The 12,867-nt window shown below is 44.8% G+C and overlaps 1 protein-coding gene across 4 annotated transcripts in view; it reads left to right on the top strand.

Moving 5' to 3' along the window:
* The window catches only part of FRMD5 (FERM domain containing 5), a 281,834-nt gene that overhangs the window by 71,575 nt on the left and 197,392 nt on the right, over nt 1-12,867 (top strand). Inside the window, exon 1 of one of the 4 annotated variants that reach the window (XM_065559120.1) lies at nt 8,060-8,080. The exons of the other annotated variants lie outside the window; for them this stretch is intronic. Coding sequence (XP_065415192.1) covers nt 8,072-8,080 — 9 coding nt within the window. The 5' untranslated portion in view covers nt 8,060-8,071. Of the gene's footprint in view, nt 1-8,059; nt 8,081-12,867 lie in introns of those variants that run through there. 4 annotated transcript variants of the gene reach the window in all.

Genomic DNA, 12,867 nt, shown 5'->3' with positions numbered 1-12,867 from the left:
AAAAATATTGTGCTCGTGACAACTGGGACTGTAAAATTCACTCACACTTGCGTAGTCCAGGAGTTATTGCATCCCCAGGGTTAGCTCCTACACCATTACCTCTCATGGAGGAGCCTGTCGAGGCTAACACTTGAGATGCACTGGTGAAGAAACGGCACCCAAATAGACTGTAATGCGGCGTTTGTAAAAGTCCTGGTATTAATAGTTGATCAGGCTACTACGTACTTGAAGGTGTGTGCGTATATAAGGAATTCACCAGCAAATGAAACCACTTAACTCGGAGTTTCATTTCTTAGCATTCATTCTCTGAGGAAATGCACTTCAGGTTTTCCTAGATTGCTCATTAAAGAGACAGTAAAGACCCATGATAAATGGAATGAAACTGTTATCAACACACAGTCCCTAGAAACGGATCTAAAAAACTCAGGGCTCGGGCAATAAAATTGTGTCCTTGATTTATGTCATAACGGTGTTACCTAATGTTTCCATGGTTACTGTACCTCATGAGCGAGGCTCCCCTGCTGGTACAGTTAGATGCTGCTCAAATTTACCATTTTCACAAATTGGCATTTTCTCGGATTGGGTTGTTTGCATTTTAAACCATCAGAAATGCTTTAACAATCCCTCCATGGATCCACTCCAAACTTTGAAAATTATTCCCATTAATTACTACTTCCTTTTTGGAACATGTTTAAAGTGGCTGAAATACGCTTCTTCCTCAGGCAAACAGCAAACCAGAATTGCATGCTAACATAATACCTTATGAATGCAGAATTCATCATGGTTTCTTTGTCTTAAGTCGGAATTAACAGTACTTGGATATTTATCCTTTGTTTAAAAAATCCGTGTACTTCAAAATGTGATTGTAAATGCTCTTACCACTCTGCTACAGTTAGCAAAATATCGTTCCCTTTCCTTTGATGAAAGACACACCAGTTTTACAGTGCATCATCCCCTAGCAACACGCTCCTGTGTCCATGGTGAGACGACTGCCATCTCAGCTTTACCTGCAGCAGATTTAATGGGAATCATGCACAGAAAGCATCAGAAGAGGAGATTCCAAAATTATTTTATTTACATTTATAACTTCAGCATAGCTGCTTTTCCAACAGATGTATAGTTTCTTGGCTATTTCCTGGCTGTTTGTTCTGTCCTCCATTTCAGCCTGTCTAGCCTGCTGCCTTATTTAATGCACATTTCTAGCGTGTGTGTTTGTGCGTGTGTCTTCCATACAGTATTCAAAGTGAAAGTTCATTTAAAAGTAGGATGCGGTGCAGAGTATTTGAAAATAAAACATAATTTAGATGAAAACAGAGAACGCCAATATGCAATATATGTGTGCATTCTATTTTTGTGTAATATCCCGACAGCATACAATGCTTGTAATATATTGGCTAGTCATGTTCACTACTGCCCCCTGCAGGATAGAATCAGAACTGCTCAAATTTGTATCATAGGCTCGATTCTGCTAACTAGAACTAAGCAAATAGTGGGGACAGCCAATAGGCGATCATGTTTTTCTGTGTTTCTGTAAATATTTTTTCAGTTCTGAAATTAATTTCCATTTGACTATGGCTGATGTCCTTCACCCTTGCTTTCTGCTCAGTCCAGGTTTGAGTGGTCAAGCTTTCTAAAAATGAGCATTTGCACAAAAGTGAATTTTAAACTTGAAGGCTCAAACATTCGCCAGAAGGAAAATATGAAGTAGATCTATAGTCATGTGAAAAATTTGCAAGGTGTTGGGTTGTTGCATAAAGCAATCAGGGAATGGCAACAATACCACCTCGTCATGTAACCAACCAATACGTTGTGAATTTTGATGTTGAGTATCATATATTTGCAACGAACACTTTGCAAGCTATTTATATAAGAGAGAATGTTGTGAAGAAATTTGCAAATAGTTTTAAATGAACGTATTTGAATATTTTGCAGTCTGCTTGTGAACTCTTTTTAAACAATCACCTGTGTTTGTTTGTAATTAAGATTCATAAATGTTAAGCCGAGAAGGAACCATTAAAGCATCTAGTCTGACCTGTATATCAAATGCCTATTGCATTTTATCCAGTTACCCCTGTATTGAACCCAATAACTTGTTTTTGGCTAAAGCATCTTCCAGGCAACCTGTCGTGATATGGAGACATCTAGAGAAGGAGAATGTGTCACTTCCCCTTGGGAGTTGTTCCAATGGCTAACCACCCTTACTGTGAACAATTTGTGCCTTAAATCCAATTTGAGTTTGTGTGGCTTCAGCTTCCAGCCATTGCTTCTTGTCCTGCCCTTCTTCACTAGGCTGAAGAGCCCTTTAGTACCTGCAGGGCCGGCACCAGGCACCAGCCCTCTAAGCTTGTGCTTGGGGCAGCACCTGGAGGGGGGCGGCGCGGGGCGGTGCTCCGGCTCCTGCCGCCAGGGAGAGTGGAGCCGCAGTGGGCTCGCCGCCCTCCCCCGGTGCTCTGGCCGCCGGGGAGAGCGGAGCCCCGGCCGACTCTCTGCCCTGCCGCCGGCACTCTGGCCGCCGGGGAGAGCGGCCCGCGGCTGGGGGGGCGGAGAGGCGGCGGCAGGAGGCTTTTTTGCCTTGGGCAGCAAAAAAGCCAGAGCCGGTCCTGAGTACCTGGTATGTTCTCCCCATGGAGGTGTTTGTATGTTGTAATCAAGTCACCTCTCAATCTTCTTTGAGAAATGCTAAACTGATGGAGCTCTTTAAATCTCACTGGTAAACGGGCATTTTCTCCAACTCTTGAATCATTTTGTGGCTCTTTTCTGCCCCCTCTCCAATTTTCAACATCTGTTTAAAAATGTGGACCGTAGCGGTGCATAGAAAAGGTAAAATCACCTCTGTGCTCCTACTCACTGCTCAGGATCGATTTGCCCTGCTTGCCACAGTGGAGCGCACGTCGACTTGCTTATGCACTCTGAGCCCTAAATCCCTTTTAGCGTCACTGCTCTCCAGGATAGCTACCCCTGCTCTGTAGATACACGACTTTGCATTTTGCTGTGTTACCCCACGTTTTGTTTGAATGGGCCCAGCTTCGCAAGTGGTCTGGGTAGTTCTGTATGACTCCTGCTCGGACAGTCTGGGTGTCAGCTGACACTTGCTCAGGCCAATTGCAGACAGCTGAGCGAGGTTCCCCTTTAGGTAAAGTGGTGGAGGTAGCGGTTTTGCAACACAAGGCTGCCCGGAGTGCCATCGTGTTCACTGTGAAGTTTGAGTGCCCTGCAGCATAGTGACAGTCTTGGAGACCACAGACTTGTTCCAATGCAGTACAGCGTGTTTTTACAGAAACTACGTATCTAGCCCGTCCTAGTGACAGACTCTTTTTGGTCTTGGCTGATTAATATGCAGGTGCAGCATTTAGTAAAGACACGTCTAGGTGCCAGTTGACCCTTGCTGACTAATGTCTATTAGGTACAGAAGGGAAGTTTTTTTTTCTTTATGCTGCTTTTCCTCTGTAAAATCCAACATTGAGAATGAGAATCCTTTAAAAGGAAGGAAAGGAGACCCAAACCATGCGGTCCTCCAGCAGTATAAATGGGCGTAGCTCTGCTGAAGTCAATGGTGCTGTACCGACTCACACCAGGTGAAGATACGGCTCGCAAACCTCATTCTGCTACCTCATTTATGCACACGTTTAGTATAGGAGGATGGTTTCCTAAATGTATCTAAGATTGTAGAGCTATTGCATTACATTATATGACAAATGGAGTGTTTGTCCCACAGTCGATATTTGTACAGATTTTCAAAGGCAGATAGTTGAGGAAGTTAGGTGCTTAAGACCTGTGCCTTTGAAAAATGTATCCCGGAATCATAATGCATACGCCCAAGGGTTCCAGCTACGGGTATGTCTTCATCCTAAACTGCCTCCGTTCCTTTTGGGTGTTACGCCAGCCAGTCTCAACATCGAATTCATCTTCTGTTTTGCACTGACCTCCAGTCTGTGTTGCATGCTGTATTTTCGCATCCTACCTTCAAAGTGTAAAAAACCAAAACCCAGGAGCAAGTGCACATACCAATGTGATTTGTTTGCATTAATAAATTACCAGGAAATCCTCTGGTATGGGACTACATTTGCCTCTACCTGGTAACACTCTTGAGCTCTTAAAGGCTGGTAGATAGATAGCACTGAAGTGTGTAATTGTATTCAGCTACATCATATCTCTGTGCTGGCTGCATTTACATCAAATAGATAAAATGAGCCAGTAACATCCCAGGCACAGTTAATTTGACTTCACTGAGTTACACCAGGGATGCAGCTGGCCTGCTATTAATAACAATAGTAGCAGCAAAGAACCCTGCTGGGGACTGGTTTTAAATTGGAAAATGACCTTTTAAAAGTTTCCCCCGTAACGATCAGTAGAATGTGTTTTCTTCGGTTTTCTTCCACTTTGTTCAAAGTCACTGTAACGCCTCTCATCAGATTTGATGCATGTTATGGAATGGGAGAGTTAAATGATTGGAAGTCCCTGGTTTATTAATAATCTAACTGATCGGTTAGCTGCGTAGCTAGAGTGCTGATGAATTCGCATTCGTGTTCTCATGTCGGTGGAGGCTGACGTGTATGACACATTCTTCATAGCTAACGCTAGCTTAAGGATCCAGGATCGGAGAGGAACTGGGAAGGCGGTAGCAGTGTCACCCCTGCGTGTTCTTCGACTTTGTAACTTCACAGTAAAGAGCAGCTTGGAAATTCAGACCGTGTCAAAGAAAAGATTGGCCTTGACCTCCCGCTGGCTTCTTCCCCCACTCCCCTTCCAACACCCCCTCTTCCTCCTCATCCCCTTTCACCATCTCATCTGCTCTCTGTCTAACCCCTCCACCTGCCTCCTGGGCTGCATCCCCTTCCTCTTCCTCCCTGAACTGCCTGCCCTGCACCGATCAGGCTTTCCCGCAGACCCCCCTTTGTCATGATGCCTGCAAGAAATTGGCTAATTAATAATGACATGGCTAGAGAAGCTGCTTTCTCCATTCTCTCCAAATCGTTTTGATTTACCTTTTTATTAACCAGTTTAAGTGAGTGATCCTTATCCGAGAGCAATAAGATCAGATATTTCTCTGCATTAAGCAGTCTCCTTCAGTCATTAGCTGGTTCTATTTTAAAAAGGCTGCCCAAAGATGGCTACTGTCACTTTTATTAAATAAGAATCTATGTAAACTCCAGCTGTTGAATGTAGTATGAACAGACGGGACTATTTCCCTGTGGCCATGTTTGATTTCCGTGGGCAAATCTATGCATGGCTATACCCTGCCAAAACAATTGTTCATGCTGTTATAAAACTGGTATCCTTGTGAATCAAAGGTAGGCAGTGGGCCCTAATTCATGGGTAAATAATAAAAATGAATATTATCAATTACAATTAAAAAAACCCATCCATAATGTTACAGTATGGTCCATATACATGTGTTTTGGAACACACAGAAATGCAGAAATGTGATGGGCTTTCTTAAAATTGACTGGAATTTTTGCACTATGTGTATTTTTTCCAAATACTTGATTTTAGTATGAAATATTGACTGCATCTTTCAGTGGCTCTACAGTGGATTTGAATTAAATTAACTATTGACGGTCTGAGTTCGCTGGGGTCTGGCTTGATTTTTCCAAAGCTTGCCCATTTTAATTTGATTTGGTCCGTTAAAAAAAGATCACTTAGCAATTGGTCTGGGTTCTGTTGTTTCTGTATTGTAGAGGAGATGAAAGCAGCCTGTAGCTGTTTGGTTCAGTGAGACAGTTTTATAAAGTGTGTTGAAACCATGAAGCCAGTTGTAAAATTACAGATTGACCAATTAGTGCAGCAAAAGCGGTAAAGGTATGAAACACGTGAGCCATTTGCGATGGGACGGAGACTCCTGGCAGGAAGGATCAACAGGCGCTGGGGATCTACTGGGCTGCGTGGTGTGGCGAGTCATTTGCAATGCTTATGGCCCAACCTACAGAGGCTGCCCTACCTACGTAATTATACCACCGTCTACCTATCGGCAGATGATGCAGTTGCCCGCTGGCTGGGGCTTCGAGATGCCGGAAGCAGCGCTCAGCTGGGCTGCTAAGGAAGCACTCCTGCTCCCTCCCCAGCCACTCCCGGCCCCCGGTCTGGGTAGGATCTCAGCTGTGACTCAGGCGCTGGGCATTGGGCTGGCTGGCACCATGAGTGGCACCCAGCCCGTACCTGCTGTCCTGCCGTGGCCACTTCAGCCGTGAGGAACTAATCCCAAAAGAGGGGTGGGTGTGTGTGTGTGTGGGGGGGGACTGAGTGCATGTGTTTTGGGGCTGGGGATGCGGATGGTGGGACGGGAGGGTGGGTGGGGCACGGAGGCTGTGGAGGCGGAGGGTGAGGAGGGTGTGTGGGCTGGGGATGGGAAGGGTTGCAGCGGGGGGCGAATGGGGAGTGGGTCGTAGCCCTGGAGGTGGAAGAGGCGGGGTGTGTGTGTGGCAGAGGGAGGATGGGGATCAACCCCTGATCAGAATTAATCTCTTTACTCTGGTAGAATGTGTTTCTCCTGCCTAGACTGGATTCACTGGGGCCCTCTAGCTCCTAATGGAACACCATTGTCAGCCTGGTCTGGTCAGCCATTTAAACTGATTAGCTGGAATGGCCCAAGAATAGCTGGAGCATACCCATGACCCTTGCCCCATGTGAAGTTGGATCAAACCCTAACCGAATAACGTGTGTATGTTAGAAAACATAAACATAGAACATCAGAACGGCCATAGTGGGTCAGATCGAGGATTCATCTAGCCCACTGTCCTGTCTTCTGACAGCAGCTGGTGCCAGATGCTTCAGAGGGAATGAAGAGAACAGGGCAATTGTGAAGTGATCCATCCCCTGTCATCCAGTCCCAGCATCTGGCAGTCCGAGGCCTTGGGACACAAGGAGTGTTGGGTTACATCCCTGACTGTCTTGGCTAATAGTCATTGATGGGCCGATCCTTGATGAATTTATCTAGTTCTTTTTTAATCCAGTTATATTTTTGGCCTTCAGAATATCTCCTGGCAATGACTTCCACAGATTGACTGTGCGTTGTGTGAAGAAATACTTCCTTATGTTTGTTTTAAAGCTGCTGTCTATTAATTTCATTGGATGACCTCTGGTTCTTGTGTTACATGAAGGGATAAATAACACTTCCCTATTCACTTCCTCCACACCATTCATGATTTTGTACTTAGAAGATGTTGCAGGTGGTGGTGAGCGCTGGCGTTTTATCTAGGTCAGGTAGCTTTTCTATGGTATGGAAGCAGACAGACCATGCGTGCCTGACTTAGTAATGTAAAATGGACTATCTCTCACAGTCTTTGTAAAGTGCGGAGGATGTAGTTGGTTCAATAGGTGGTTTTTGTTTCTCTGTTTTCAGTTGCATGGCAGTATAGATCCTTGTGTCTGGTTTTTCTGACTCAGAGGCGTGGCCACATTTTCAAGAGTTGCTGTATATTTGTGACACTTATTTCCATTTGATCCCAGTAACGTACATGTGATTGGTGGATGCAGAGGAAATGCTGGTTGTGCTCAAATAGCAAGATTTTCTATGGGCAAAATTATGGGTTCTGGTGTGAAGATTTGGGGCTTGATTCCTCACTGCATTACTCTCCTTTTAGAGCAGTGTAACTCCACTAAATTCCAGTCGAGTTGCACCAGCTTGAAACTGGAGTCACACAATGGTGACTCAGTCCCTTAGGTTTTTTGACTAACTACATGTGTGTTTAGGATGTACCTTGTTACTTAGTTTACAGTTTGGCATATAAACGCTGTTCTATGTTGATACGCTCTCTGTATTTATTACTAATTACTGTTGTGCAGATTTTCAATTGGATAAAATGTACTGGTGAAATGTTAGTGAGATTTTGAATATGGGCGCTGTATCTTATGATGATGTCAGACACGAGAGATTTTGGAGACAGTCTCATGCTTGACAGAATTACCAAGCTGAGATCATTTCTACAGGGCTCCTGCTCTGTAGAAGTTAGCAGTGCTCGCTGCCAGTGAGCATTTTGTATAAATGTGTAACTAGATCTTTTCTGCTTGTAGATAGCCTGCATATTGTGGTGGTGTGTTTATGGATAAAATGGATGTGTTCTGGTTTCCCAAGATGGTAAAGGTAAGCAAAATTTCTGATTTTGGATTTGGGAAGGGGACCCCCACCGTTCTTGCGCCAGAACCCTCAGGGGCCTTATTCTGCCCCTCAGGGGTATAGCTTTGAGGGATTAGTGCAGGCCCATGTTCATGACTCTATATTCATCCCAAGCGCCTCTCTCTTGGAGTCCTTGAAGCTGCTCTCTGAGTTGGTTCTACAGCTGGTTCGGTTTGGGCAACGAGCCTGTCTGAAGTTTTTCAGGAAGTGGCAGGAGGCCTTGGTGAGTTACAAAGTGCACTTGGCTTGTCATCTTTTTATCTCTGTTCAGGCATTTCCCTACCGTACATACATCATACTAGGATACAATCTCCTGTGGCCGTTGTCTTTTTTCTATTCCCAAAAGGAAATAATCAGTTCCTGTGGTCCTGTTCTCCCATTGCAGGTAGGAGTAACTCCTGCTGATTTCTTCTATCTTTGGCCACTGCTCTATCTCAGGTGGTTTAGACTGAAGTTAGTGGGAGCTGGGAGGATAGGCTCTCTTCTGGAGTCCAAATCTGCCTGACCATTTGGATCCAAGACACAAGAATAATCATGCATCACGTATTTCTGGTGACGCATGCACTGTTCTCTAGGAAGCACAGATGTCACTTCCCTTCATGTATCTGTGTGACTCCAGTACCTACCAGCTCATAAAGAGGTGAGTATTTGCTAGATAGTCAGATTGTGTGCTGCACCTCATCACTCATTCTTGTACCTGTGAATCATTCATTCCAAAGATTGCAAAACTGAATTGCAAAAACTGTGAATTAAAAGTTTGCTTTGGAATTTTTTGCCTCACACCGGTATCGGCATAGACCAACAGCCAACAGATAATTAAAACATCTAAAATTCAAGGGAAGTTGCACATACACAGCATGTATCTTTATGGAATAGAACAAACTCTCTGGTAGAAGTGCCTCTTGTGGAAATAAGGCCCTGGACTGAGATTCGTGTATTGGAAGCCACGGAGGAGTTAAACAGAGTTGTCGTTTGTCAACTATAAGTTACCTGAGACTGAATTTCTCTCGAAAGGCAGCAGAGCTGGTGACCCCACAGGAAGATTCACAGCTCAGCACAGTGCTCTTAATTATACCATGTATATCCACAGTCAATTGGGAACTAGTTAGTTAGTGACCACTGCAATCTTTGCCATCAGCCCAGGTCCATTTGTAGTACTCAAAAGTATGCCGTGCACAAATTTTTAGTAAACCAAGTCTTGTGTACAAAAAGTATTTAGCTCACACCTTTAAAAAATTATATTTTGGGAAAGATTCTGATTGTAGCTGCAGTTTTCTGTTAGTATGTCGGGTTCACATGTCCCCTGTAGCGTTTTTGTTCTGATTTTATTGCAAACATGCGGTAAGTTGATTCCAGCAGCAGCCCTCAGGGTTGTGATTTCTTTTGGGGGTGACAGTTACCTTGTTTATTGCTTTAAAAATATTAGCCTTATTTTATCTAGATGTAGCAACAATGGAGCAGATAAACAGTTGCATTTGGATGTACTGAGTTCTCCAACAAAGTACACATTTTACTGCATTACTTGTAGAATGGAGAAGAGGATTTCTGTATTCCTATTAATGCCATATTTACAAACCGCAAATTCAATTCACCAAGACCTATCTGTTTAGCATGTGCTTTTGAATTAATATTTAGGAATAATGTTTGATCCACTGTTGAATCACAACCAGGGTTCACTTTAGTTTTTGGATGCCAATCTTACTTGCATCTGATTATTTCTATGCTCAGAAATTTGGTTTTAAACTTTTAACAGCTGTTCTTTTACTGTAGTTTTGGTTGCTACGATTTCAGCCATGATTGGGCTAACTCACCTCATACAAGCCATGTGATATTGCTTAGACCCTCTTATCCAAATGATTTTTTGTTCAGCAAGTCAGTAAAGGTGGAAATGTCAATGAGACGAAAACACAAGGAGAGCCATTCAGAACAAATCAGTTGGAAAATATATAAACTTAATTGACACAGTGAGAAAAGAACCATGAAGTGAAAGAAATCGCTGTGCTGGGAAGAGAGCGAAGTGAAAAGTGAGCTTGTTGCATTTTCTGATTTTTCACAAAGACCGCTTAGATCAAACTCTGTCTCCTCCATTTTCAAAGAGCGGTCTGACGCTCTGGCTACGTAACTACCATTTACTTTACTAGGAGTGGTACAGCTCTGTAGCCTTCTGCAGTCCTTAGAAACTGTAAGAGTTTGTCATGTATTCTGGCTTCTTTCAAACTTCATACAGTAGGGTGACCAGACAGCAAATTTTTAAAAATCAGGGCAGGGGGTGGGGTGTGTGTGTGTCACAGGAGCCTATATAAGAAAAAGACCCAAAAATCAGGACTGTCCCTATAAAATCGGGACATCTGGTCACTCTACATGCAGGTAAATTCGGCACTGCTGCTGAACTTCTGCATGTTAGCGGTGAGTCTGTCTCCACGGCAGTCTGGTCCGGAAACCATCAGCAGCAAACTGACAGAGCTTGTTCCCAGACCTCTGCCCTTGGCTAGGCTGATGGCTCCAGCTCAGCAGAGGGAGACCTGCACTTAAACCATAGGCAGCATCCTGTGAACAGCACAAGTCTTTGTACAGCAGCGTGCCAGGGGTCACAATGAGGCGCTTGAGCTCACGGAGGCGCCCTGCCTTGAAGAAGGGAAGCAGACAGCCAATAGGACATAGGTATGTTGGGAGTAGAGACGGGCCAGAGAGGCCAAGCTTGGTCTGGTTTCTGAATGTCCCCATTGGGGGAACTTCTCTCCTGGGGCTCAGCCCTCTAGACCTTACTCAGGCAAGACTCCCCCTGAAGCCATGCACTCCACCAACCTCCGTGGAAGGGTTGTGTAATTGGAGGTTTCACAGATGAGCTCTATGGCCTGGTGGTGTACCACGGACAGGACACAGATTCACCCCTCCCTGTGGAGGGAGGGGAGCCAGGGCCCTCTAGTACCGTCTGTGGGTCTCACTGGGAGCCCTCCATGAGCATCCAGGATCTGCGTTTGGAGAGGGATAGGCGTGCTCTTGGGTGGATCGACTTTGAGCATCCCAGGGCCTCCGCCAATGGCACTGTTGAACAGAGCATCCCCCTAGCGCTGTGGGAGCCACTTCCCTCATTCTGACATAACTCTCTGGAGGAACCTCTGCAGGGTGAACCCCACAGTCTTCTTACCTGCTGCCCCCTTTGGGGAGGGACACTGGCCCCGTCACCACACTTTGAATGGTTGCTAAATAATATTACGCGTCACATTCTGTGCTCAGTTACGTGAGCAGTTCCTCCCCCCGCAACCACACAAGGGCCAATTACAGTGTAGCTCTGTGTTTATATAAACTCTGTATTTCCTTGCAGTTAGGGGGAAACCTACTTTTTGATATCCAGGCACTGGCTCACCTCTTTTTTTTGTTGTTGTTTATGATTTGTATTGTCATGGACCACAGTCCCATTGTGCTCGGTCCCATACGAAAACAGTCAGTAAGCTCTGTGGGGCCGGGGTTCTAGGTATAAAACAGGAGACAACAGGCGGATGTGGGTCAATGGAAGAGCACAAGGAAACGGTGAGGCTGTACATTGGGTCAAGCTCTCTTCAACTCTGTCCATCTCTGAGATTTTGGAGAAATCTTTAGGGGGTAGGGAGTGAGTGATCTCTGCTTGCATCAAGTGACAGTAAATCTATTCAAGTGAACTTCAGGGTCATTATATAGCCTTTTCCTGGGTCTTGCACCTGCAGCTCTGAAGGTGACAGACAAATCCATAAAAGTTCGGGATCTGAGCGTGGTGCAGGTGGGGATCTGAGCAGTTGGATGCTGATCCCCATACCTTACGAATCTGCAGAAGTAGTGTGAAAAAAGGTGTGCAAGCAGACTTTCTAGTGAGATGTCCAGTGCCTCCTACTTCTGTTTGAGCTCCAGACCTGATAAGAATGCAAAGGCCTTTTCTCTGTATTTTGGCACTTCTGTATCCACTCCTGGATGGATCCTGTCAGTGAAGAGAGGTGTAGGAATCAAATCGAGGGGATAAATGCTACCCTAATTTTATGAACTTCAAAAAGTTTGTTGGAGTCTGAGGTGCAGTTCTCTCGGTGGAGCAGAAAAATGTCTACTTCACCCCTTCTCTTTTACCAAGATGTGTGTCCTTCTGAGTCAGGTTCTGTTACTGAATTCCAAGAGAGAAATTCCATTGTCACTTGGTAACACAGTCGGTTGGCTGTATATCGGGAACAGTTACTGTGTCTCCTGAAGACTGAGAATGTGGTAAGTACTAATTTATTTTTATTTATTTATTTTTTCCATGCAGTCCTGTTAGCGGGGTGATCTTTCTAAACAGCAATAAAAAAGTAAATGAAAAATAATGAGCGGAAAGCAGGATTTCCCTTGTAATGGCCATCAGAAATAAATTTGTGCAGGAAAGGAGCAGCTTGGCGATGACTTATATCCCTGTTGGAGAAGAAAAGCATGTTTGTGCCCAACACGTTGGGGAAGTTGTCCAGGAACAGTTCACCCACGTGAATATACAACCTCGGCAGTATTGCCAACGTTATTGAGACCTATGGAATCTGCCAAGTAAGTGTCGGTCGGCTAAGCACTGCCTGGGGGCTGCTGTGATGTATGCACCCTCTCCTCTGAGTCCCGCTTCATGAGAAGAGAATGCCTATGAACTTGTTGGCTTGTCCAGACCTCTTCTACCATATCTCTACTTGCTCTGCCCCCATTGGGATCTGTCACATCCACTAGTGAGCAAATCTCTGGGAGGAAGGCAGTAGATTCCAGGAGGGAGGATG

The sequence above is a fragment of the Chrysemys picta genome, chromosome 10 (genome assembly GCF_011386835.1).
Source record: "Chrysemys picta bellii isolate R12L10 chromosome 10, ASM1138683v2, whole genome shotgun sequence".
Classification (NCBI taxonomy): domain Eukaryota; kingdom Metazoa; phylum Chordata; order Testudines; family Emydidae; genus Chrysemys; species Chrysemys picta.
This window is presented reverse-complemented; position numbering and strand designations above follow the sequence as displayed.